Source organism: Plecotus auritus (genome assembly GCF_963455305.1).
Source record: "Plecotus auritus genome assembly, chromosome: 10".
NCBI classification, from domain to species: Eukaryota; Metazoa; Chordata; class Mammalia; order Chiroptera; family Vespertilionidae; genus Plecotus; species Plecotus auritus.
This window is the reverse complement of record NC_137785.1, coordinates 14,467,940-14,493,323: the sequence shown is the minus strand read 5'-3', so window position 1 is coordinate 14,493,323 and position 25,384 is coordinate 14,467,940. Positions and strand designations below refer to the sequence as shown.

The window sequence follows — 25,384 nt, the reverse complement described above, 5'->3', positions numbered from 1 at the left end:
AGGTGGGAGCGGCCTTGGTGCCGGAGACGACCGTGTGGTTGGCTGCGGGGGCGGGGCCGCAGGGAAGGGGCGTGGCACTTAAAAAGAACATGTCCCTAGCAACGGCGCCCTGGGAACCGTTTGCCTAGCAACGGAGAAACCCTCCAGAGAAGGCCCGTTCCCCCCCCCGCCCCCCCCGGCCTCCCTGTGACCTCACAGATGATCCCGGTGTCTCCAGAGACTCTCAACATACACCCTCCTGACGGCCAGTGTTTCCCACGGAAGTCTAATCTCCCCAACTGGCCACAGCATCGCCAGCCATTCCTCCGCACCGCTGATGAGCCCCCAAATCTCACTGATCTCAAGTCTCCATAAAACTCCTAGGACTTCCTCTGGCCCACTACCGATTAATACCAACCCCAAACATCTCCATACTTTCCACCAACCTCCAATGTGTACCTCCATGACTCACCATCTTCAACAATCTCACTCGGTCCTCCAACACCCACCTTCGATTCCAATATTTCACTGCGCCCATAACCCCCCCAGTGTTCCAATGATCCGCCAGTAACCGGGAATCTCCTGCTGGTCCCAGCCGTCCCCACAGATAGCCAGTGCCCCTGACTTCTGCTGAAGCCACTCTGCCCATCACAGATATGCCCAGACCCGCTTATTCAGTGGCCTCCCAGATTAGTCACCAAGTGTCCCAGGGGCATCTCCCTCAGACTCAACAAGTCCTACAATGAACTAACTTGACATCTTACTCCAAGTCCTGCTCCGCTCCTGTGACCCATTCTTAGGGCCAGCACTATCACGCCCCAGACCTGAGTGTCTGCCTAGATTTGCACAATCCCCCTCCCCCCAGGTCCTGCATTCTGTCACCTGAAATCCTCTTTTCCAGCCCCTTCCTCTGCACAGCCATGGCCCAACCCGCTCCTTTCCTGCTCCGGGCCCTGAACCAGCCATATTTCTGCTCTCCCAGACTCCGGTCTCACTCTCCGTCTACCCTCCCCTTGGCATCTGGAGCACAAACATGACCAGGCCCTCCCCTGCTGAAAGTCCATCTGTGGCTCCCTAGTGCTCTCAGGGAAGGTTAAGCCCTGAGTGATCTGTTCCTGCCAACTGCTTTCCTATCACATCTCTCACCACTAACTCCTCACACCGTGTCCCAAAAAAATGAGTTAGAGAAGCTACCTCAGTACATCACCTTCTCTCTTACCCTTGGGCCTCCTCACATGCTGTTCCTCTGCTTGGAATGCCCTTCCCCACTCTGTCCTTCACCTCCCCGCTTTTTCTTTTAAGTTGAGAAAGAGGGAGAGAGATATCGATTTGTTGTTTCACTTATTCAATCATTGGTTGATTCTTGTATGTGCCCTGACCAGGGATCAAACTGCAAACTTAGCATATCGGGCTGATGCTCTAAGCAACAGAGCTACCCAGCCAGAGCTGCTCTTGACCCTTTAAGTGTCAGCTGAGGGGCTCTGTCAGTCCTCCAGGCAACACCATCTGGGTTGTCATTGCTTGGGGGTGCTAAGCAGAGGCTGCTAGCTCATCTCTGTGTCCCCTGGGCTGGACTGAGCTGACAGGAGGCTTTTTATTTTATTTTTATTTTTTAAATCCTCGCCCAAGGACATGTCCATTGATTTTTAGAGAGAGGGGAAAGCAGAGAGAAGCATCGATGTGAAAGAGAAACATCGGCCGGTTGCCTCCCTGGTTGCCTCCCGTATTCGCCCCCTCTGGGGATCGAACCTACAACCTAGATGTGTGCCCTGACCGGAAATCCAACCCTCGGTGTGCAGGACCACGCTCCAACCAACTGCACACACAGGCCGAGGCTCACAGAGGCATTTCGTGCCCGGATGGATGAACAAGGGAAACGGGAGAGACGCTGCGGAGCAGTGTCAGTGTTCCCAGCAGAGCCCAATAGCCCTGACGCGGAGGTCATGTCAACAGATTGGTGAGCAATTGAATAAATGACCGGGCCATAACGCCATGGGAACATTTCATTTAGAGCAGCTGCCTTCCAGGGGCAGAAAGCAAACTAACAGTGAAAAAACAGCTCCTAACTATGTATAAGGAACAACGCGCTATCTACCTGCTTGGGGGAGGGGGCTGTGGGGCCTCAGTCCTCCGGGTCCTCATCCTCATCTTCCTCCTCATCCTCTTCCTCTTCCTCCGCAGCCGCCAGGGCCTGCTCCTGGGCAGCCTTAAGGGCCTGCTCCTCCTCCACCGTGGGGTCACTCATCTCCATGATCTCCAGGCCGCTGGGGTACTCTTGCTGGACGGGCGGTGGCAGCATCGGGTTGAAGTTGTCAGGACTGTACTTGTGGCCCCAGCCGATGTACATGTTCTCAAACTTCCTGGAGGGGCAGTGAGATACTGGGAAGTCCTCCCTCCAAGGCCCCAGCCTAGGCGTCATTAGGGTGGGAGTCAGCACAGACACAGCACGGTGGAGAAGGTGCGTGTGGTAGGGAGAAGTGTGCCCACTGGGTTGTTCTGTTCATTGGTTCCTTAAATACCGTGCAAATAGCAAGTGCCAGACTGTGTCCAACGGTGGCTACTGAGCCCGTGAAACATGGCTAGTACACCCAAAACACTGAATTTCTAAACTGACTTACTTTTCTAATTTCATTTGGGATTTCTTCTTTGACCCATTGGTGATTCAGGAATGTGTTCATTTCTACATGTGGGGATTTCCTTCTGTTACTGATTTCTAGTTCCATTCCAGTGTTGTCAGAAAACTTATTTTCTCTGATAAATCCTTTTAAATCCATTAAGATTAGTCTTACGGCCTAGCATATGGTCTATCCCTGGGAATGTTCCATGTGCACTTGAGAAGAATCTGTATTCTGCTGTTGTTGGGTGGAGTGGATTTTTTTTTTTTTTTTAGTTTCAATTCATTTAAATTTAAACAATAAAGCCAATACTCAATTCAGTATTGGAAACATCTAAGTATGACTGGGACAACTTGGGTGCATGAGTCTACTTTTGCAGTTGGAAAGGTTGTGAAATGTGGATATAGGCCAAGCATTTCCAATTAAAATGTAGGTCCAAATTGAGATGTGCTGTAAGTATAAACTCAGCTCAGATTCCAAAGACTTAGTATAAAGAGAAGAATGTAAAATAGCTCATCAATCATTATTACATTATTGATTTCATGTTGTAATAATATTTTGGGTATTTGGGGTTAAATAAAATATATTAAAATGAATGTTGCCTGTTTATTTTTACCTTTTAAAAATATATTTTATTGATTTCAGAGAGATGAAGGGAGAGAGAGAGAGAGAGAGAGAGAGAGAGAGAAAGATATTGAAACATCAATGATGAGAGGGAATCATTGATTGGCTGCCTTGAGCCCACAACCTGGGCATGTGCCCTTGACCAGAATCGAACCTGGGACCCTTCAGTCCACAGGCTGATGCTCTATCCATTGAGCCAAACTGGCTAGAGCTATTTTTATCTTTTGAATAAGGCTACTGGAAAATTTAAAATGCCATACGTGGCTCCTATTTCATTTACGATGGACAGCACTGGTCTAGATGTGGGGACCTAGCTAGCAGTCACAAAACTGACAAGAATCCCTGCTGTGGTGCCTGCGCTGTAAAGGGAGGAGATAATATACAGAACAGAATCGGTCGGGTCACCTCTCCCCAGTTTTAACTGGGGAAGAAAAGAGGAGAAAATAGGAGAATAAACTGAGAGGCGGGGTGAGAGGCAGAGAGAAGTAGGGAGAGAAAGAGAGACAGCAGGAGAGATGGGGATGGAGAGGTTGTCATGGGAGCACTTTGACTTTGACCTTGTTGATCCGGAGGCTGAGCTTGCTAGGAAGGCAGAGTCCAGGCCTCCACCCCAGACCCATGCAACCACAACCTGAGCTTCAACCAGATCCCCCAGCGAGTCCTAGACTCACCAGACACTCTAGTCTAGAATGTCCTTCTGCCTACTCCCCTCCCCCCATTACTTCTTTCTTCCCCCAAAGATTTCAGATCAAGGCTGCTTTTCTCAGGAATCCTTCCTTGATCCCTTCCAGGCAGGACAGAGAAAAGCTGTCCCTCCATTGGTCTCTCCATTCTCCTTAGTGGTATTCATCTTAGTTTGTAACAGGGTTTGGGGGAGGGTTTGCTGAAGGAGTGAGTTGGGGGTGAGAGATGTTAGGCAATTAACGTGCATGCTTCCTGTGTCTGCTCCTGGGTCAGGATCCATGTCTGCCTTTCCGACAAAGGGCCTGGGGCCCAGCACACAGCTGGCAAACAGTGGTATTCAAGTCTTTTATAGTGAAAAAAAAAAAAAAAGAATTGATGAATGGATGGATAGATGAATGAATGGATGAATGATTGGATGAATGATTGGGAGGTGGATAGATGAGTGGTTAGGGGATATAGGGTGGATGGGTGACTGGAGCTCCCAATTTGGATCTTTTGTTTTCAGAGGGATATTGACAAATAAGGGTGTGGCCAGAAGTGTGCTGGCAAAAGCAAGCGTGCCTCTTCCCTGCTTCTGGAGGAGAAAAAGTAATCATTGCCAAGCATGTGGCTAAAGTATCATGAATTCCCACCTCGACTGTGTATCATGGTAGCGAATGGAAAAGGAAAATCTATGAAAAATCGCCATGCCATCTGGTGGACAGACCGGGTAAGTACGCTCGCCCTGTGGCCGCAGATGGCGCCCTCTAGTGGTTGATCAGAAAGGCTGGGATGTGCCTGCTAAGAGGGGCTAAGAGGCTGGTGGGAGTGTGTAGCTGCAGGTGGGAAGATGCAAAAGTGATTTCGGCCTGAAAATCTTTGGGAGCAACTGGTGGGGAGACTTCTGGCCCATAGAAAGAAGACCTTCACATGGGAAGAACTGGCAACGGGGCCCAGGACTCTGCTCTTGTCAGGGCCACCCCAAAGGGGACTCCTGAGTCCGTCAGCTGTGACGCATACAGCAGGGAAGCCTGGGCCAGGGGACCAGAGACCCAAGTTTGAATCCTTCACATGCTGTGTTACCTGGGGTCAGCCCCTTCCCCTCTCTGGTCCCCCATTCTCTTTTCCGAGGGGCTTCCCTCTTGGTCTGGGATTTCTCATTTAGGCCAGTGGAACCCCTGGAAGCAGAGTGAGGGGCTCAGCCTTGGGGGCTTCCTGAAGCGGGGCTTCCCTCCCAGTCTTTACCCACCCCGCAAGTTGCCCAGTCGGCCTGTTGGGGCGCCCTCTGCTGGGAGACTAGGAGAAGACCTACTTGCCAATGGCGAAGGCATAGGCCCCGGGCCAGAGATTGGAGCGCACGATAGCCACGGAGTACTGCGGGCAGAGGGCGCAGGACACGCGGGCGGTCCAGGGTGACATGTGCATGATTTCTATGGGGACGGGAAGAGCACCAGGAGGTCAGAGGCTCCACTGCTGGCTGTCCACGCCCTGCACAGCCCCCAGAGGGAGGGGCGGGAGGGGGTGAAGAGGGGAAATGAGGAGGGGTGCGGAGGGAACTGTGGTGACTAACAGCACGGGCTTCAGCGCTGGAACCCTGCTCGTGGCCACCCCCTTCCCGTGCGCCCCAGGGAGCCAGGCCGTCTGTCGGACCCTCAGGGCCTGCACCCGGAAGGGCCCCAGACAGGGCAGCCGCTGCCAGTCTCCCTCCGGCTGGCCACTGGTTTGGACAGAGGGCAGAGGGCAGCGCACGGGTCACAACATGGGTTCTGTCCACGGCCCACTCTCAGCCTCCCCTTCCTGCTTCTTCCAGGAGCCTGAGGCCCCAACCTCAGGAGATGACTGTCCCTTCTTCCAAAATCCCGTCCAAGCTCCGCCTCTTCTGGGGAGGCCTCCCCAACTCTCTCTCTGGTTCCCCAAGCCCACATCACCCCAGGTGGGCACTGCCCTGCTGGGCGCCAGACACTGCTCACAGGTGGACGCTTCCGTAACCCCAGGAGGAGGCGCTGTCATGATGACCGTTTTGTAGGCGAGAGAACAGCTGAGGCTCCGAGAGATGAGCCTGCAATGTTCTAGCCCGCCCCTTTCTCCTCCCCCCTCCCCCCGCCCCCAGGCTGGTGGCACAGGTGAGGGAGACCGTTACCTGCATCTTCTGAGAGTGGCGTCAGCAATGGGGGCCCAATCTCCTGCTCCGCCTCCTCCATCCCCTCATCGGCCTTCTCTTCCTCCTCCCCTAGCTCCTCCTCCTCCTCCTTCTTCTGCAAAGGGTTCACCCAGGTGCAGCGGCCCTGGAGGTGGGGGAAGTCAGGTGGCACCCCGGAGGGCAGAGGACAGCCTGCACTCTGGGAGGAGGTGAGGGCCAGGCAGGACCCGGGGGACTGTCCTCAGGGACCCAGGTATGGGCAGGAGGACAGGGTTAGTCACGTAAGTTGGGGGCAGAAAATGGGCCGAGGCAGCTGTTGCATTGAGGCAGGGACTCCTGCCTCCTGCTAGCCGTGTGGCCCCCATCTGTGCATCCATTCACTCATTCATCAGGTTCTTACGCGCACCTACTCCATACAGGCACTGCTCTAGGTGCTGGGATGCACCCTTGAGGAAAGAGACCCCAAATCTCTGCCCTGTGGAGCCGACCTTCGGCAGCCCGTATGAGCTCTGTTTTCCCAGCTGTGAAATGCGGGTGTTTCAGGTGCCTCTCCCATTGGATTGTTGTGGCTTACATGACATACTGAGGAGCTGATGCTGTTTGTTGAAGGAATGAATGAACCCAAGTGCACACTATACTGCAGAGTTCAGTTTCATCACCTATGAGATGGCAACAAGGGCTGTACGGATCTCCAGAGGGGTTATTTGGATTCATTAAAACCTTGTGGAATCAGCCCTAACTGGTTTGGCTCGGTGGATAGAGCATCGGCCTGCAGACTGACTCCGGTCAAGGGCATGTACCTCGGTTGTGGGCACATCCCCAGTAGGGGGTGTGCCGGAGGCAGCTGATTGGTGTTTCTCTCTCAGCAATGTTTCTAACTCTCTCTCCCTCTCCCTTCCTCTCTGTTAAAAAAAATCAATAGCCTGACCGGTTTGGCTCAGTGGATAGAGCGTCGGCCTGCGGACTGAAGGGTCCCAGGTTCGATTCCGGTCAAGGGCATGTACATGGGTTGCGGGCACATCCCCAATAGGGGGCGTGCAGGAGGCAGCTGATCGATGTCTCTCTCTCATCGATGTTTCTAGCTCTCTATCCCTCTCTCTTCCTCTCTGTAAAAATCAATAAAAAATATATTAAAAAAAAAAAAAAAGAGTATTAGCCCTAACCGGTTTGGCTCAGTGGATAGAGCATCGGCCTTCGAACTCAGGGGTCCCAGGTTCAATTCCGGTCAAGGGCATGTACCTTGGTTGCAGGCACATCCCCAGTGGGAGGTGTGCAGGAGGCAGCTGATCGATGTTTTTCTCTCATTGATGTTTCTAACTCTCTATTCCTCTCCCTTCCTCTCTGTAAAAAATCAATAAAATATATTTAAAAAAAAAATCAATAAAATATATTTAAAAAAAACAAAACCTTGTGGAATCAATAAATGTTTATTGAGTGAATGAATGAATGAAACGATCTTAAGCCGATAGCCAGTGTTTCCTGGAATGAGTAAGTAAGTGGGTATGAAGTTCAGGCACATGGGCATCCAATAAATGAAGGTCCACAATCTCTTATCCACCACTCCAAAGCCCCAAAAGCTCTGAAAATCAGAAGTTTGTCCGGAGTCATTTGGCCGCCCCCTGACCTGACTGGCGGGAGGCTGTGCGGTTTTGCTGCAGGGATGACGATGAGGCCTCTGAGCACGGGTTGCAGCCCCAGCCTTGCCTGAGGTGTTGCACGCTACATGGGACATGCAGTTACCTTTTTAAAATCTGAAAAGCGCCCTGACCGGTTTGGCTCAGTGGATAGAGCATCGGCCTGCGGACTGAAAGGTCCCAGGTTCGATTCCGGTCAAGGGCATGTACCTTGGTTGCGGGCACATCCCCAGTAGGAGGCATGCAGGAGGCAGCTGATCAATGTTTCTCTCTCATCGATGTTTCTAACCCTCTATCCCTCTCCCTTCCTCTCTGTAAAAAAATCAATAAAATATATTTAAAAATAAAATAAAATCTGAAAAGTTCAGAACTCCAAGATGCATCTGGCCCCACAGGATTCTGACTTTTCTTTGAGTGAATGAATGAACGAGGAATGGATGAATGAGTGAATGAATGAATGAGGGCTAAGCACAAGGGCTAGCAGACAGCAGGTGTGTGGTATGACTGGGGAGTCACACCTGAGCCACCTGGTTCTGGGACAGGTGGGGGCTGGGTCCCGGGTCCTCACCTGGGGAAGGATGTGCTGCATGTGGTGCACCCAGTTGGCCATGGAGTCCACCAGCTCAAACACCGGTATGCCCTCAAAGTCGGGGTTCTCCTCAAAGGAGTCTCGCCCAGGGCCGCCCTCCTCTTCCTCGTCACCCTCCTCCTCGTTGAACTGGTAGAAGCCGAGGGGGCTGATGTGCGTGGCAGCCGAGATGCGTGCGATCTGGGCCCGCAGGTAGTTGGCCTCGTTGCCCGGGAAGGGCGGGTAGCTGACGATCGGTGCATCCAGGTAGCCGGTGAAGAACTTCTTGATCTTGCGGGCCTGCACGATCTGGATGGGCGTGACGTGTGGCAGCCTTGTCCACGGCCGGCCGGGCTCGTTGCACACGAAGTACAGGTACTTGTTGGCGCCCGAGCGGCTCTCCTCCTTGGGAATGACGGGTGGCGGCTTCCACATCTGCTTGGGGATGATGTCGGCGACCTTCTCCTCGTCCTCCTCGCCCTCCTCCTCGCCGTGGGTGTCCGTGATCTCGCCACCCTCAATCAGCTCCTCCACCTCCTCCTCCTCCACCTCCTCCTCACCCTCCCGGAACTCCACCTCGGCCACCAGGTAGCTGCGCTTGAGCCCCAGGATTTTGCCCCAGAAGCGACACGAATGGATGGGCTGCTGCTCTACCAGCTGCTTCAGGGCCAGGAAGAGGCGGAAATTCTCGTCGGAACTCAGGCCCACGCCACCCTGTTCGAAGTAGAAGGCTGACTCCATGATGTTGGGCACGGCCGTGTCTGCCTGCAGGGGGTAGGGTGGAGGGCAGAGGGGAGGAGGCTGGAGCCTTGCTCCCTGGCCTGGCTCTTCTGGAGTCCAGAGAGCTGAAGTGCTGGGTAGCCCAGCTGCTCCCGCCGCCCCCTGGCATTCAGAAGCAGGGCAAGTCCTTGGGGAGGATGTCCCCCTTGTTCCTGCCTGGAGTGGGACGTGAGAGCTGGAGCTGCAGCAGCTGCACTGGGACCGTGAGGCAACACCTGTCTCACACCCGAATGGTGGTGGGACTGAGCGGCGGAGACTGCCTGGTCCTCAGCGGCATCCCCGACTGCCTTACCTCCCCCACCTCTGGTCATGTTTACTGTTAGTGCAGCTGAATGCACTTTTAAGAGATACCCCAAGTCACACAGCAAATGAAGGGAAGAGGCTGGTCTTGAACCCAGGAACCAGTGATGTTGGGGGATGGCAGCAATAAATACTGCCCTCACTGCCTGTTTTTTCACCGTCTGCTTTGTTCAGGACTCCAGAGAGAGAGAGAGAGAGAGAGAGAGAGAGCAGAAAGGGAGCAAGAACAAGAAAGTCAAGGGCTGGGACTAGACTACAGGGAGGTTTCGGTCCAATTGCCCCCTATCCATTTGGCCACAGGCTGTCCCAATATTTTTTCTTTTTTTTTTTTAAATATATTTTATTGATTTTTACAGAGAGGAAGGGAGAAGGATAGAGAGTTAGAAACATCGATGAGAGAGAAACATCAACCAGCTACCTCCTGCACATTCCCTCCCGGGTATGTGCCCGCAACCCAGGTACATGCCCCTGACCGAAATCGAACCTGGGACCCTTGAGTCCGCAGGCCGACGCTCTATCCACTGAGCCAAACCGGTTCGGGCTGTCCCAATATTTTTTCATTCAGTCAGTCCAGAAATCTTTATTAAAGATCCAGTGAGTACCAGGTCCAAACTAGTGCACCACTAACATATATCAGAGAACAAAACTGAAGCAGCCCTTCCTCATGAGGTCGGCACAACCTGCCCTTGGCCTTGGCCAGCCTGACCAAGCAGGGGAACCCACAGCCCAAGTCAGGGGGACAGCATGCTCCCTTGCAGAATCTGAAATCAGATGGAGAGAAAGGGGGTAGGGTGGGCGGGCGGAATAATGATCGCACCAAAGCGGTCCATGCCCTACTCCTGGGGCCTGTGAACGTATGAGCTTACAGGGCATAAGGGAGTCGCTGGTGTGATCCAGTGGGGGATCTTGAGAGGGAGAGATGGCCCTGGGTTGTCAGGGTGGGCCCCAGGAAGTCACAAGGGCCTTGTTAAGAGAAAGGAGGAGGCAGGAGAGGTTGAGAGGGTGGTGGCAGAAGCAGCGGTCAGGGTAAGAGCTTTGACGATGTCCCCTGCTGGCTTGGAAGACGGAGGGAGGAAGGAAAAGCCAGGCAAACAGGCTTTTCTCCCACGAGCCTCCATTAGGAAGGCAGCCCTTGCCTTCACCTTGGTTTAGCCCAGTGAAACCCAGTCTGGCCTCCAGAGCCGTCAGAGGATACAGGACGTTGTCATAAGCTACTAAGTTTGTGGTGATTGGTTCCAGCAGCAACAGGGAACTAACCGGGGGCCAACTTCTCCGTGTGGCTGGAGGGGAGACACCTAAGTGTGTAAATGTGAAGTGGCTGACTCTCTGCATGGAGGGACGATGGAGGCCAGTTTACAGAAAGAAAAAAACAGGATCAAGCCCAGCTGGCATGGCTCAGTGGTTAAGCGTCGACCTACGAACCAGGAGGTCACGGTTCCATTCCTGGTCAAGGGCATATGCCTGGGTTGTGGGCTCAATCCCCAGTGTGGGGCATGCAGGAGGCAGCCGATCAATGATTCTCTCTCATCATTAATGTTTCTATCTCTCCCTCCTCTCCCTTCCTCTCTGAAATCAATATATATATATATGTATATATATATATATATATTTATATTTATATTTATATTTATATTTATATTTATATTTATATTTATATTAAAATAGCTCTTTCCCTGGGACCTCTTCTAAAATCTCCACCCTGAAAACCCGTAGGAGGGAGGACCCAGTTCAGTCTCCCTCCTGGGAGCACGCCAGTCTTTTCCATCCCCCTCTCCACCCACCCCCCAGCTCCAAGGCCCTTCCTTTGCCTCTATAACTCCTCTCCTCAGCCCATTTCTTCTATGAATTACTCTCTCTACCTCTGTGATATTATATATAAATGTTCTCTTATAGTTTGAGTCTTGGCTCTGAATTCCTTCCTAGCCAGAACTCAAAGTACTGAGGTTGCTGACCCAGGTCTGGTCCCACCCCACCAGTCTAACACCTGGTGCGGCTCCCACTGCCTACAACACAACCACATTTAAATGATCTCACCCTGCCCTTCCGGCCACTGTTGATTGGAGCAAGAGTGGTCAACTGCCCCCAAATGACAGATCAGACTCTGCTGCTCCCCCTGCAAACTGCTTCTTTTGGGATGGGAGGGTAGGGGTGAGGGGAGAAGACAGCCAACCCTCAGGGGCCCTTTGCTGGGAGCCACCTTGCCAGCCCTAGACTGTTTGCAACCTGCCCATCAGGTGTGATAGTCACATGTCTCCATTTCTGCGACATCACCTGTTTCCTGCCTTAAAGTGACCTGTACTTCCAGCAAGTATAGTAAGATGTTGGTGTTTGGGCTGTGACATCATAATGCTAAAGCTAGTCTAAAATTATAAAAATAGGAACTTTTCAAATCAGAGGCCACAGTGATGAGAGCCTCGAGCTCCCAAATAGCCAGCCCTGCCCTGCGGTGACCACAGCAAGCAGGAAGCCGGCCAGAGAGCGAAGGCACAGGCTAGAGAGTCCAGAAAGAGACCGAGTGTCCTGCCCAGGTAAACATCAGTGGCAGAGGCAGCACTTCTCAGCAGGGGGCGTCATGGCTAGCCATTGGAAAGAAATAGAAAGTGAGAGTGAGAGCCCTTCCTCCCATCAGACAGAAAAAATCTGCACCAATAAAAGAGAAATATGCAAATTGGCCATCACTTTGCGACATCCACCAGCCAATCAGGAGTGAGTATGCAAATTGACCCAACAAAGATGGAGACGGCCCCCCCGCGGCCCCCCCCCACCACTCTGGGCCTCTGGGCAGCACACATGCAGGTGGGGAGCGGCCAGCTGGGGCAGGACGCCTGCTCTGAGGGGGAGGGCAGGGGGTGGAGGGAGCTACAGGAGCGGCACTCTGGCCGGAGCGAAGACTGAAGGCGGCGGCCAGAGCGAAGGCCTGGGTCCCGGTGCCGGAGGAAAACCGTGCCGGCAGCCAGGGGAAGGAAGGCCTATTGCAGGAATCTTCATGCAACGGGCCTCTAGTATATATATAATGCTGAGTTATCCATTTCTTTGAGTCTCTTCCAAGAAGCCTGCACAGACCACAAACTTCCACTTTTTTCCTCTTCTACAGACCTCACATTAAGACCTCCAGCTCCGTCCGTCCTAGCCCGTTGGGCTCAGTAGGTAGGACATCAGCCTGCGGACTAAAGTGTCCTGGGTTTGATTCAGGTCAAGGGCACATGCCCAGGTTGTGGGCACGATCCCCAGTGGTGCAGGAGACAGCCAATCAATGATTCTCTCTCATCACTGATGTTTCTATCTCTCGTTCCCTCTCCCTTCCTCTCTGAAATCAATAAAAATATATATTAAAAAAAAAAGAAAGAGAACTCCAGCTCCAAGTTCTAAGGGGCGGACCCTCCCAAGAGATTGAATTTCAATGGGGCGGAGCTTCAAAAGCCACAGAGTTCTAAGGAGGCAGAGCCTCTAGGGGTAAAGTATCCTAAGGAGGTGGGGCCTTAAGGGACTTGACTGGTGTGTGGGGTTGGGGTGTGGAGGATGAAAGCTGCAGTTCTAAGGGGGTGGGGCCTCCCCAGGAGAGACTGTTGATTTGAAACGCAAAACTATATTCTCAAATAAAACTAAACTGTCCTTTGTATTCCCAAGGGCACTCTGCTCAGCAGGGCTCATTTCTTTGCCAGATTGTTGTTCCTGGTTCTCTCACCATTCCACCCCATTCTCGCCAGAATCCTAGCATCTCAGAAGCCAGCACAGACAAACAGGATCCGCAGATTGAGCAGAGCTTAGGAGGGCTTTGGAGGTCAAGGTCCTGCCTTCCTGGTCCTGTCTCCAGCCCTGCCTAGCTCATTCCCTCTGAGCCCAAGTCCTTCTTCTACAAATCTATCTATCTATATAAAAGCCTAACTGACCGTTAGCTCTGATGTGCACTGACCACCAGGGGCCAGACGCTTCGACCGGTGGGTTAGCTTGCTGCTGGGGACTGGCTGGTCGGCACCGGGCCAGATGGGCCGGACATGCCTTGGAGCCCTCCCGTGGTCCCTCCCCTGCTGGCCAATCTCCCGCATCCCTCCCTGGCCCTGATCATGCACCAATGGGGTCCCTCGGCCTGGCCTGTGCCCTCTCGCAATCCAGGACCCCTCAGGGGATGTCGGAGAGCTGGTTTCAGCCTGATCCCCACAGGCTAGGCTGAGGGACCCCACCGGTGCACGAATCTGTGCCCTGGGCCTCTGGTAAGAATATAATAAGTAGCAGTTGCCTTGCGGGTTGTGTCAGGGTTGAAAGGAGACTACACTCCTGAAGGTCTTCACGCAGGGCGTAAGAGGCGTCAGAATGACCATAAACAGAGAGTCCTCAACAAATGTGTCTTGAATGTGTGAAAGACTACTCCACCCGAAGTTTAAGCAGTCATCCAATTCTGGAAACTAGTCGGCGGGAGAGCTCTTAGCAGGTCTCAACTTACAAAAGGGGAAACCGAGTCCCTGGGCTAGGGGACACTTCAGTGCTGAGAGGTTCCAGGAGGCAGTGTTTCACAGAAAACGCTGCAAAGCTGCCCTGTGTGGGAAGGAGGAGTAAGGGATGGCCGGAGAGGCCAGCCTCCACCTCCACATGGCAGCTGGACTCAGCTTCCTAAAGAGCAGAGCTGACCAGCCTGTCTTCTGCTTCTAGCCCTCCCAAGGCGCCCCAGTGGCCTCAGGAGAAAGCCTGCACCCCTTCGCCTGGCACTCGAGGCTCCCTGTGACAGCGTACCGCCCCGCTCCACTGAACACACTCATTAAACTGAGAACATCTGCATTTCCGGAGTCCACATGCTCCCTCACGTCCAGGCTTCAGCACAGGCTATGCCCAAGTCTGGGCTGCCACTCACCCGCCACACCTCCCCACTGGCGCACTCACCACCTCTTCCTCCATCTCCTGCTCGCCCTCGGCGCCGCCGCCCCGGATGAAGAGTGTCTTCTGCCTCTCGGCCATCTCGTAGGTGGGCTGCATCTCGGGCTCATCCCGCAGCGAGTCCAGCTTGGGGTGGAACCACTCCAACTGTGTGGTGCGGTTCAGCGACTCCAGGATAGACAAGGGATCCTCTGGGCGCTGGTTCAGGATTTTGGTCAGCATGTTCACCAGGTGCTCATACCTGCCTCCGGAGGGAGTGGGAGGTGGGGGACATTATTCACTCGGCTCACTGCTCTATGCCTGGCCCTGTGCCTGGCCCTGGGGACACAGTAGAGGAGACAAGGGTGGAGCTGACATTCTGATGATGGAGATAGACATTAACCAAATATGCAAAACTCATACTGTCGGGGGTGACAATGTCTAAGGAGACAATAAAGCGGGGAATGGGACTGGGAATGCCAGGGATAGGTGATGGTTTGTAATTTTCAGTAGGAGAAAGGAAAATAATTCCATGCTGACCTCATTTAGAAAAGAGATGCTGAAATCCTAAGCAAAATGGCACCCAGCAATTGCTCAAAAGGATGACACACCATGATTAAAGTGGATGAATTGACAGGGATGTAAGACTGGACTGATGTTAGAAAAATAGAAAAAGACTATAACTTGTCATGACCGTGTGTTAAAGGGGATCTGTAAGATCACCTCAATAGGTGCAGAGCAATTGTTTGATAAAGTTCAACACCCATTCATGATCTTTGAAAACCTAGGAAACCAAGAATAGAGGGCAAAATTTAAATAATCCGATAAAGGATAGCTACAAGTAACCGACAGCACACCCCAAACATAATGACAGAAGACTATAGAGTGCTTTCCACTATGCGACTGGGGATGCCCGCTTTCACTTATGTTTAAGGCTGCACTGGAGGCTTCAGCCAACGCAATCTGACATGAAGAAAGGCATTGCAAAGAAAGAAGCAAAACTGTCATGGCTCACAGATGATGTGACTGGGAATGACGAGCTGAGGGTGTGCCCCGTGTGTGGGAGGGACACTGAGGAGGTCAGTATGGCTGGAGGGGAGTGAGGGAGAAGGCTTGTGGTGGGAGAGGAGGCCGGCGTGGTAACAGTATGGCAGTGGTTCCCATTCACCGTCAGGCAGTATGTTGGGCACTTGAGAGCAGGGTTGAATTCTCACCACAATCATCTGAGGAACAGCTATGATCCCCACTCTCCGGAGAAGGAAACTAAGGCTGAGGAAACTTGAGGTCATGAGGTCTAACACAGCCAGGGTTTAAAGCCAGGACCAAACTGGTTTGCTTTCAAAACGCCTGTGGTGTGGGAACCCTTTGGCAACGTCCTGGGTGTGGTGGAGGGCCGTCCATTTGGAAGGGTAAGGAGAGGTCAGCCTTTGGCCAGGGCTTTTCAATAAGGGAGCTTGAAGCTCTAGAGCAGGGGTCCTCAAACTTTTTAAACAGGGGGCCAGTTCACTGTCCCTCAGACCGTTGGAGGGCCGGACTATAGTTTAAAAAAAAACAACTATGAACAAATTCCTATGCGCACTGCGGGCCCGGGACGAGTCGGCTGCTAAGCAGGACAGGCAGCGGCACCCGGCGGGCCGGATAAATGTCCTCGGGCCGTAGTTTGAGGACGCCTGCTCTAGAGGGCTGGGAACTGCTGAGGCAGTGCATCTGGTTGCATTTGACTAGACTCTAGGACAGGGGTGGGCAAACGTTTTGACTCGAGGGCCACGATGGGTTCTTAAACTGGACCGGAGGGCCGGAACAAAAGCATGGATGGAGTGTTTGTGTGAACTAATATAAATTCAAAGTAAAGGAGCGGAGGGGAGTGCAAGAGAACCGGATAGAACAGCCGGATCCGGCCCGCGGGCCATAGTTTGCCCACGGCTGGACTAGACTCTAGGAGATGAAGTTTGGAGAGCGGGCAGGGGCTGAATTATATTTAAGGCCTGTGAGGAACATGAGCCTTCTTTTGAGGACCCTGGTTCTGAGCATGGGAGGGATGGGGGCCAGCTTTGTGCTTTAGCAAGACCTGTTACTTCTGCAACCTCATCTCCTCCCACTGCCCCTTCTCCCCCCCTCGTTCTAGTCACACCAACTTCATTGCTGTTCCTCAAACACAGCAAGCCTTAAAGCCTGCAGGCTTGCTGTCCCAAACACTTGGTTATTTGCAAGGTGCTCTCCCTCACCATCCTCAGGTCACGGATCAAATGTACGCGGCTCAGAGGCCTTCCCTGACCTGTGCTGTTTACCATGCACTCCCTCTCCCCTCATCCTGCCTTGTTTTCTCACCTAATTATTTATTATATTTACTGTCCATTCTCCCAGCAGAATGTGAGCTTCATGAGGCGGTAATGGGGAAGGGGGCTGACAGATGTATTATGACTACAGCCAAGTGGCCTCGGCTAGCGCCTTCCTCAAGCAGGGAAGTTTGTGAGTAACAGGGCCACGTGAGCCAAATACCTTGTGGGGGACCCCTGGCTCTGCGACATCAGAGCTGTTATATCAGATACGGGCCCTCATTTCTGTGTCTGCTTCCTCCTCTGTGAAATAGGGACAGTGGAGGTGCCGATCTCAGCTGTGAGAACTGAAGGTCAATGTGTGCAGGACCGACTAGCACAACGCCTGGCAACTATTGTACTTTTTAGCTATTGTCAGTATTTAGTCTGACTTAGATGGCTCCAGAGCCATCCCCTGACTGAGGAGACCCCAGAGCCTGAGGGAGGGTCTTGGCTGGCGCCTCTCCCCGCCTGGGTCCCGCCCCTCCCCCGCTCGGAGCTCCCTCTCACAGGCTGAGGTCGCAATTGATGCTGGTCTGCAGCAGGTAGGCCTTGGCGTTCTGCACGGCCAGCTCCCGGGGCTCCGGCTCCGACACCTCCATATCAAAGGGCATAAAGCCCAGCTCAGAGGGCGAGAACTGGAGGGAAGGGTCATCCCTCGTGTAGGGCCCATGCTGGGCTTCCTCGCCGAACTGCTGCTCTTCTCTCTGGTACGCGCTGAACTGGCCCATGGCGTCGGGCTGGGAGTCCTGGAAGGCGGACTCCAGCTGCTGGAAGAGGCTGCCTGGGCCCTGCTGCAGCTGCTCCAGCATCAGGTTGGTCTGGGTCCTGTCTTCATCCAGGTAAGGTTGGCGCTGGAAATCCGAGGGCGGGTACATGACACTGCCCTGAGGCTCCTCATATTGGCTCAGGCTGGCCCCTTGTGACCACCCCTGGCTCGCCAGCATCTCCTGATTGCTCCTCACGGCTTCCATCTCCACCTGCGGCGGCACCTCCTGGGGGAGCGTGAACTGGACAGAGGGCTCCCCACTGCGCCGCCGCTCAGAGACCTGGGAACTGCTCGAGGACTGCTGGTGAGGCTCGGGGTCGGGCGGCGGGTCCCCCATCGTCCAAAAGGGCTCGCAGGCTGCTCGGAGGGAGGCTTGCAGGCAGGCCGGCCAGTTGCCCGCCCGCGCACACGCCCAGTAGCTGCCGGTTTCCAAGGAGGGCGGGGCGGGCCGTTACCAGGGGAGGGCACGGCGCGGGCAGGAGTGGTTTCCGCGCAGGCGCAGCCCAGGGTGGGCTTCCAGCCTCCAGCGCCGTCCGCCCGCGCACCCCACGCCATGGGGTCCCATGGGGCTGAGGTGCTGAGATGAGAGACTACACCCGCGCCCCAGACCCACGATCTTTTTTTTTTTTAATTATTTTTTTTGAAAGGCAAAGCACCCCCCCTCGCCCTCCCCCCTCTTCCCCTTCCCCACCAAGCCCGTCAGCTGTTCCCCTTGGTCTCGGGGTCCCCGGCTTCCTCCGTGGCCGTGGAGGGGGGGCTGGGAGTCTTCAGTCGGTCTTCTCCGGCTGGGGTGCGGGTCTGGGGGCTCTTCTCCTCCTTTGAGGCCGCGCCCGCTGCTGCCTCCTGGTGACAGGAGAAGGGGAGCCGGTCAAGGACAGCTTCTGTGTGGGTGTGCCCGCCCCGCCACCGCATCTGGGCACTGAGACACGCTGCACCCCGGGCCCTGGCGCGTTTCTTCCTCTGCTGCTCCTAAGTGGCTAGTCCTACCTTAGGCAGGGGCCCCTCAAGACTCGAGTCCAGCAAGGTGGCCTCCGGCAGCCCCGAGTCGTCGTCCACGCTGATAAAGATGGCCGGAGTCTCCCCTTCGGGCCCCTCCTCCCGGAAATCCACGGCTTCGTCTGGCTGCGGAGGGCCCGACCTGGCCGAAGCCGAGGCCGAGGCCAAGGAGGAAGAGGAGGGGGCTCCCACGCCCCCAGGCTTCAGCTTCTGTTCCTCCTCCAGCTGCCGCTTTAAGGCCTTCTCCTGGGCCAGCCGCAGCCCCATGAGGTCCTGGGGGGGCCTGGGGGTGGGGGCGGGGGCCAGCGCCAGGGGCTCCAGGTCATCCTGGGGGCGGGAGGGGCACACAGCAGCTCAGGGGTGAGTGGGGGCTAGGGCCCAGGCTGCTCTCGGAGGATGGTGGCAGACAGCAGGATGGGCATGGAGTAAGGGCAACTGCCCCCCACCCCACCTCCCTTTCAGCCGGAGCCTCCCAGAAAGACATAGTGCCAGGCTGGGGGACCCTCACCTCCTCCAGAGGCCCTGCAGGAGCTTCCTTGGCCTCCGGCTCCTGTTTGCCACTGGCCTCCAGGATGGCCATGATGGAGTTGGGGATGTGTGCTTGCTAGGGGAAGAGCAGGATGGGGGTGCTGCAGAGAGCTCTAACCCAGAGACCCCTCCTGGGCACCCCAGATTCCTGACCCTCCAGAACCCTTGACATTCTGTGGCACTGCAGGGCTCCCCTCTGCCCATTCCCATCCAGTCCCCCAGGGGCCAACCACCCCACATCTTGGGATACCTGATGGGGGGTGAAGGAGCGGACATGGGCCAGCAGGGGCTCCCGGAGCTCTGGGCACTTGTCAAACACGGCGCCCAGCTGCTGGGGTGGCAGCTGCAGGATGACCTGGAAGCTCTGGGGCTTGGTGCGTTGACAGCACTTGATGAAGCCCTCCCACACTTTAGGGTACTTCCACACCTGGATGGGGCAGGGAGGAAGGGGGCATAAGGGGCCATGCAAGTGGCCACCCTTGGAACCAGAAGGACCGTGCCAAGATGGGGCCTTGCTGGGGCTCAAATCCCTGCCATCAAACAGATTTCCTTTGGGCTACACACAGCCCTGAGCTCCTTACAGAGGATCTAACTTCCTCCTCCAGCTCCCCGGCAGCTGGGGCAGGACGACAAGGTGGGAAGAAAAAAACAGTGGCCCTTCCACCTTGGTCTCCCTGGGCCAGGCCCAGGCTGTGTTGTGAACAGTCTCATTTCATTCCCACAGCAGCCTCCAGGGGGCGTCATTCGCCCTGTGAAACAGAGGAGGCTGGAGAGACGCAGGGACTTGTCCAAGGTTACTCTGGTAACTAGGGGCAGAACCAACACCTGACCCCAGGTCTGTGTGAATCTGCATTTAACCTCTAAGCCAGATGTAGCAACGTGGCAGCCTGTGGGCTGAGTCCAATCTGAGGGCTGTGGAGGTTTCTTGTTTCATCATGGTATTCCTGAAAACCCAGATTTCTAGCTTCTCTTGAATGCATCAGCTCTGGGATGCATCCTGCCTGGGTGCACAGTGGTGGGGGGAAGGGGCAGCCATGCCTCTCCTGGGATGTGCACCCCTGAAGTCTCTGCCTGCTTCTAGCACCCACCCACCCATCAGGTAGCTACTCCATGGCTGAAGTAGGACCCCTGGAGCGCCAAGGGCAGGGCAAAGGGGCTGGCCAGTGTGGGTGGAGCTTGCTCTCCTCATCCGGGCTCCCTCTAGGGGGTGAGAGGCAGGCAGGCTGTGGCCTCATCTATCTTTAGTGTCCTGCTGCAGTCAGTCCACTGCCCGGGGGGACTGGATGGTCCAGGGCGGGTTACCTGCTTCATGATGAGGCGGGACAGGATGTTCATGACGAAGCCCCCCAGGCGGGGGTACATGGTCAGGGACTGGATGACGGTCCTCATGAGCAGCATGGGCAGGGGACTCTGCTCCATCAGCTGCTGCATCACCACGGCCAGCACCTCCGATGTGTACACGTTCCGCTCCGCAAAGCACAGGTTGGTGGCTGCGAGGAGGCGGAGAGTGGGCCTGTCCCCTTTGCCCAGCTGCCCCCCGGGAGGGGGAGCACCACCTCCCTCAGAGAGCTGTGGCCCCATTTCCTGCCCGTGTACACACCCAGATCAACTTGCAGGAGCTCCGGGCAAAACAGGAGACTTCCCCCACCCAGCAGAGGGTCTCTTTCTGAGGGGACTGGCCTGGTTCTTGCAAGCCTGGCGGCTTGGCCCAGGGGGAAAGACATGGCCAGCTCCAGCAAGCCCCACACTGGACACAATGGGGAGACCATGGCCCTCTCCCTCTGAGGACAACCCTTGGAGAGCTGAGGCAGGAGACATGTTGTCAACTGCTGGGAACCCATTCTGGCTTGATTTAGGTACCACGGCACCTCCACCCCTGCTAGACAGGAAAGCAGCTCTGAATTCCATAAGCACCCCCGTAGTGGACAAGAGAGATGGCCCTCCACCAGCAAGGGACCGCCCACACCCACCCCTCATCAGGGCATAGGGCATGTGCTACTGCTGGGGCACCAGCCTAGAATATGCGGGGACACGACCCACAGAGTAATGAGGGAGGGGTGAGAGGAGGAGGAAGCCTGGGCATACAATCAGCTCCCAGGCCAGCAAGGCCCATGGAGGGCTGGGACAACACGAGCACCCACAAAGGCCTTGGGGTCTGCTCCCTCAGGAGTGGGTTGTGGCCCCTGACGTCAGTGGGATAGGTGTGCTCCAATTCATTGTGCTAATGGGGAGGCCCCAGCAAACTGCCTCTGAACCCCCTCTTCCCCAAACACCACTGGCCATGTGAGTCTGTCAACCAGGAAGTCTTTATTGAGCTAAAAGAAAGGCCCCCAATACTTGAGAGGCTAATGGAGAGCAGGGGTGGGCACTGTAAGGAAGGGGCAGCTCCCATTAGGAAAAGGGGGAAGATGAAGAATGACAGGTAGACAGGTGGGAGGAGGCTGGGCAGGGGACAGGGCGGGTATCTAGGCCAAAGGGCAGAGGACAGTGTAAGTGAGGAAAGTGCCAGAGAGCACCTGCCGGACACGGACACGAGGTGGCTGCTCCTCCCCTCACTTCCAGGCCGTCCCAGCTCCTATTTTGTCGCAAAGCCTCCTTCCCTCTCCACCCCTCAGCTCTGCCCCAGACTCTTCCTGGGCTTCCCACTCAGCCCTCTGATCCACCCTCCACACAGTAGACTGAAGGGTCTTTTCAAATTCAACCTGACCTTGCACCTCCCAGAGGCCCTGGAGATCCAGTCCTGTGGGGGCCCAGGCGGGTTTCCTCAAGGATTACAGGCCCTGCAAGTGCATCTCTTGGCCTCCCACTTTTCTTCCTTTCCCTGGGATGGTCTTCTCTTCTGCTGCCCCACCCCTGCTCATCCTTCTGTGGTCTCAGCTCAGGTGTCCTCTCCTCCGGGAAGCCCTCCCTGATACCCCTCACCAGAGGTTGGGTGGCCCCTCTGGGCGCCGCTATCCCAACCTGGCTCGCTCTGAGCTGTTACTGAGGATGGATTGTGACCCCTGCAAGGGCAGGGTCAGAGCTGTCTCTATCCCCGCTGTATCCCTAGCACAGCCCAGCACAGGGCTGAACAGAAGTGCTCAGTGAGTGAATCACTGGACTAGACTTGAGGGCAGGTCTTCTTATAGGAAAACTCACCAGAGAAAGGGCGGTTTAATGGGGGCATTGCTAATACTATCAGCTATTGGGGGTTCCGATGGTGCACAAAACAGGACTGGACTTTGTATCTGGAGCTTATAGTCAAGTGGAGGTACTAGTGCCGGAACAGAGAAACGTGCAAGGAACTGACTGGATTGGGTGCTGGGGACCAACAGCTGGCCGGGAGAGCGTGGAGGCTGTGGGCCTGGGCGGGGGGGGGGGGGGGGGGGGGGGAGGAGAGGGGTGTGTGTTTCCTCAAGGCCAGGCCTTGCTGACATCCTCAGGGGCTTGTTCCCATGTGGGAAATCAGGCACTAAATCTAGATCACGAATGGGCTCGGGGTGGCGGGGTCTGTGAATCCCCTCCAATTGGACACAAAGCCGCATGTGCGTATCGTCTTTGGGAACGAGCCTGTAACTTTCCTCAGATCATCAAAGGGGCCTGAAGGCATAAGCCCACTCCTGGACCCCGGCTTCCAGAGCCTTCCACGAGGGGCCGAATCCAGTCCGAGGGCTTGTGGAAGTTTGCTTTTTGTTTCATCATGGCATTCCTGAAAACCCAGACTTCTAGCTTCTCTTGGAAGCCGGCCCACTTTCTGCTCTAGGATGCAGGCTGCCTGGTGCACCGTGGTGGGGTGGGGCCACGGGAGGCTGCAGTGCCTCCTCACTGGGTGTGGGCTTTACATGTTATAAGCCCCTCCCCCGACTTAAAGGTGCAGAGCTTGCTGGGGAAGGCTAGGCATGCAGCCACTGAAGCGGCTCCTTCAGGCCAGACACAAAAGTAAGGTGACAGGAGGGGAAACGCCCGCCTCTGAAAGGAGACAGGAGGAACCAAAGGACAGTTGTCTTCCGAGTAGAGCAAGCGACAGTAAGGGCGTCCACTCCAGCTGCACAGGAAAGCTTGGCTTCTGGACCAGAAACCTTCTCGGGGAGGCGTGGGGGCGGCTGGGAGCCGAGGGAGAGGCTTCCCACGGAAGAGGTGGGACCGGTGGGACCGGTGGGACCGGCAGGACTGGGATTCCAACTCAGGTCCACTTACTTCGGATTCTGTTTTATTTACTACACCACCTAGGTACTGTGTGGCCCCAAGCAAGTTCCTTAACCTCTCTGGGACCTCCATTTCCGTATACTCACCAGGGTAACGGGTGGTGTGGGTTGGTAGGCACCCTGTGAGGCGCCTGGGAGAGCCTGGCTCAGAGTGGGTGCTCAGGCAAGAGGGACAGCAGCTACCATGAAACTGCTGATGGTCGTGAGCCTGTCGCCTTGTCACCATCACCACCCCCCACCCCACAGTCTCCTGTCCCAACTGGACTCGGCATCTCCTCCTGGTCCAACCTGGGCCCTGGTGCCCTCTGCCCACCCCGCACACTAGGCTGCAGGCTCTGCTTCGCTCCTTGGGCCAGGGCTGGGGAGGGAGGGGCTCCCCAACTTTCTTGAGGACAGGTCTGTGCCAGCACATGGTACGTGCACTGTTTTCTTAGAAGGAGAAGAGAAGGAAGAAAAGGAGGAGGGGGAGGGGAAAACAAGGGTGGGTGTGGGAGCTCTGAGTTGGAGTGTAGGTGGCATAACGGCCGGCGTGGTGGATTCCAGGGAGGCATGGGGAGCTGAGGTTCTTCCTGGGTCCGTGGAGGCCAGGCCACTTAAGGGGGGCGGGGGAAGCCTCACCTTTGATGATGGACTTCATGTCGCACTTTGCTGAGTCGATGTTGTGTAATGCAATCAGCAGCTCTCCAGGGTTCAGCGGGGACAAGGCCGAGTTCCCTTCACCTGCAGCGGGAGAGAGTGGGGGAGGGGAAAGGGAGGAGACAATATGGAAGCCTAAGTGAAGAGATCTCGGAGTCCCCCCGACTGGGGAACAGTGAATGAAGGTGAGGCGCCCTCTGCTTCAATGGGACTGGGGGGGACAAAGGGCTAGAGTAGGGGAAGACTGAGAACACAGAAAGAGGGGGCCGAATGAGGCAGCAGCTAGAAAGCCATCTCCTCCGGGAAGCCCTCCTTCACAATGCAAGGCCTTCTCTTGCTCTCCGCCCCCCACTGGGTCCTCCGAGTTAGGGCAACATCTGAGTGTGGCTTGGCGGTTTCTCTCTCCCCGCACTGGGCTGTGCGCCCACGAGGGCAGGGCCAGGATGAGCTCATGGGGTCCCGAGCACAGTGGACACACCTGGGCATTTGCTAGACAGGCCGTGCCGGGGCCAGGCGGTGCCCGCAGTAGGGCTCACACGGGGTGCCGCGGGAGCGGCTGGGGGATGGCCCTCTGCAGGTGCCGTGTGCGGGTCCCAGACACTCCACGTGCATGTTTTAAATCACCAGGTTTGGGGAACAGCCTCCAACACCCACTGGGGTAATTTTTCTAAGTTAAACGTTTAATTTGTGTTTTTTAAAAAGTATGTTTTTATTTATTTTAGAAAGAGAAGAAGGGAGAGAACACTGATGATTGGCTGCCTGCACACCCCCTACGGGGGATGGAGCCTGCACCAGCACCAGGCATGTGCCCTCACGGGAATCAAACCTGTGACCTTTGGTGCAGGGAGGACACTCAACCCCTGAGCCACACCTGCCAGGGCAAGTTTTTCTTTTTGACCCTGACAAAAATGCCCCTCACCCACAGCTTGAGGGGTTCAGGCAGGAGCTGAGGAGCAGCAAGAACGCCTGAGGGAGAAAAGCACTTGGGTCCTGGAATGGAAGACAGGAGCAGAGTCAGCCCCAGGCTCCACAGTGCTGCTCCCGCTGTGGATGAAACCGCCACCCAAGCAGCACAGGCGGGGGGAGGCTGGGACAGGTGTCTAGACGGTTCCGAGTCTGGATGGCAGCCCCAGGGAGCAGGGCGAGCCCTCTCTCCCTAAAGGTGGCATCACAGCCCTCCCGCACCTCATTTCCGGGACCCTTCTTCCTGCCTGACCATGTGAGGGGGGCCTCCCAGAGGAGGGAGCTGAGGCGCAGGCCGGGGGAGGGCAGGCATGACCTACCATGCTGGGTGCCCAGCAGGCGGTTGAAGACCTCCTTCACCACGATGGGGTTGAGTTTGATGAGCTTCGGCAGGGCCTGGATCACTTCTTTCTACAGTGGGGGCAGGGGGGCAGGTCAGCGGCCAGTGGCTCGCCTGGGTGGGGGTTGGGCTCCGGCCTCTGACCCTTTCCTCCTCTCACTCCCTCTGGCCCCTTAGGGCTGAGCTTTCTCCCCAACACAGTGACAGCCCACCTTCCTCACGCCCCTGCCATGAAACGTACCCCCTGGACCAGCTCACTGCCGTCCCCCCACAAATGGAGTGTTATTATCAGCACCCCCTCCTTACACACGAGGAGATGGAGCTCACCCAAGGTCTCACAGCCCACTGGGAACAAGATCCAGGGGAGCACATGCTGGGGACCTGGGGGGGGGGCTTCCTACGTGCTGGGAACAGATCTGCCCTGTGGCTTCCTTTGGGCCTCAGGACCAGGAAAACCAAGGCTCAGAGAGGGGTGTGGCTTGCTTGAGGTCAGATGAGGCTG

The 25,384-nt window shown here is 55.6% G+C and overlaps 2 protein-coding genes across 3 annotated transcripts in view; both read right to left on the bottom strand.

The window, feature by feature from the left end:
• Positions 1 to 1,593: 1,593 nt before the first annotated feature.
• On the bottom strand, positions 1,594 to 17,858 carry RSPH6A (radial spoke head 6 homolog A). The gene is made up of 6 exons (XM_080643547.1): positions 16,977 to 17,858; positions 14,179 to 14,413; positions 8,224 to 8,988; positions 6,022 to 6,166; positions 5,194 to 5,311; positions 1,594 to 2,339 (listed from the first exon to the last, which is right to left on the bottom strand). The coding sequence occupies exons 1-6, from the start codon at positions 17,570 to 17,572 to the stop codon at positions 2,102 to 2,104; spliced, it is 2,097 nt and encodes a 698-aa protein (XP_080499673.1). The 5' UTR covers positions 17,573 to 17,858; the 3' UTR covers positions 1,594 to 2,101.
• Positions 17,859 to 17,877: 19 nt separating this feature from the next.
• SYMPK (symplekin scaffold protein) overlaps positions 17,878 to 25,384 on the bottom strand; it is a 38,701-nt gene continuing 31,194 nt past the window's right edge. For both annotated transcript variants that reach the window (XM_080643545.1, XM_080643546.1), the window contains exons 22-28: positions 24,863 to 24,953; positions 23,562 to 23,663; positions 20,062 to 20,249; positions 19,010 to 19,186; positions 18,740 to 18,835; positions 18,223 to 18,558; positions 17,878 to 18,078 (exon numbers count right to left, since the gene is read on the bottom strand). In XM_080643545.1, coding sequence (XP_080499671.1) covers positions 17,935 to 18,078; positions 18,223 to 18,558; positions 18,740 to 18,835; positions 19,010 to 19,186; positions 20,062 to 20,249; positions 23,562 to 23,663; positions 24,863 to 24,953 — 1,134 coding nt within the window. In that variant the 3' untranslated portion in view covers positions 17,878 to 17,934. The remainder of the gene's footprint in view (positions 18,079 to 18,222; positions 18,559 to 18,739; positions 18,836 to 19,009; positions 19,187 to 20,061; positions 20,250 to 23,561; positions 23,664 to 24,862; positions 24,954 to 25,384) is intronic.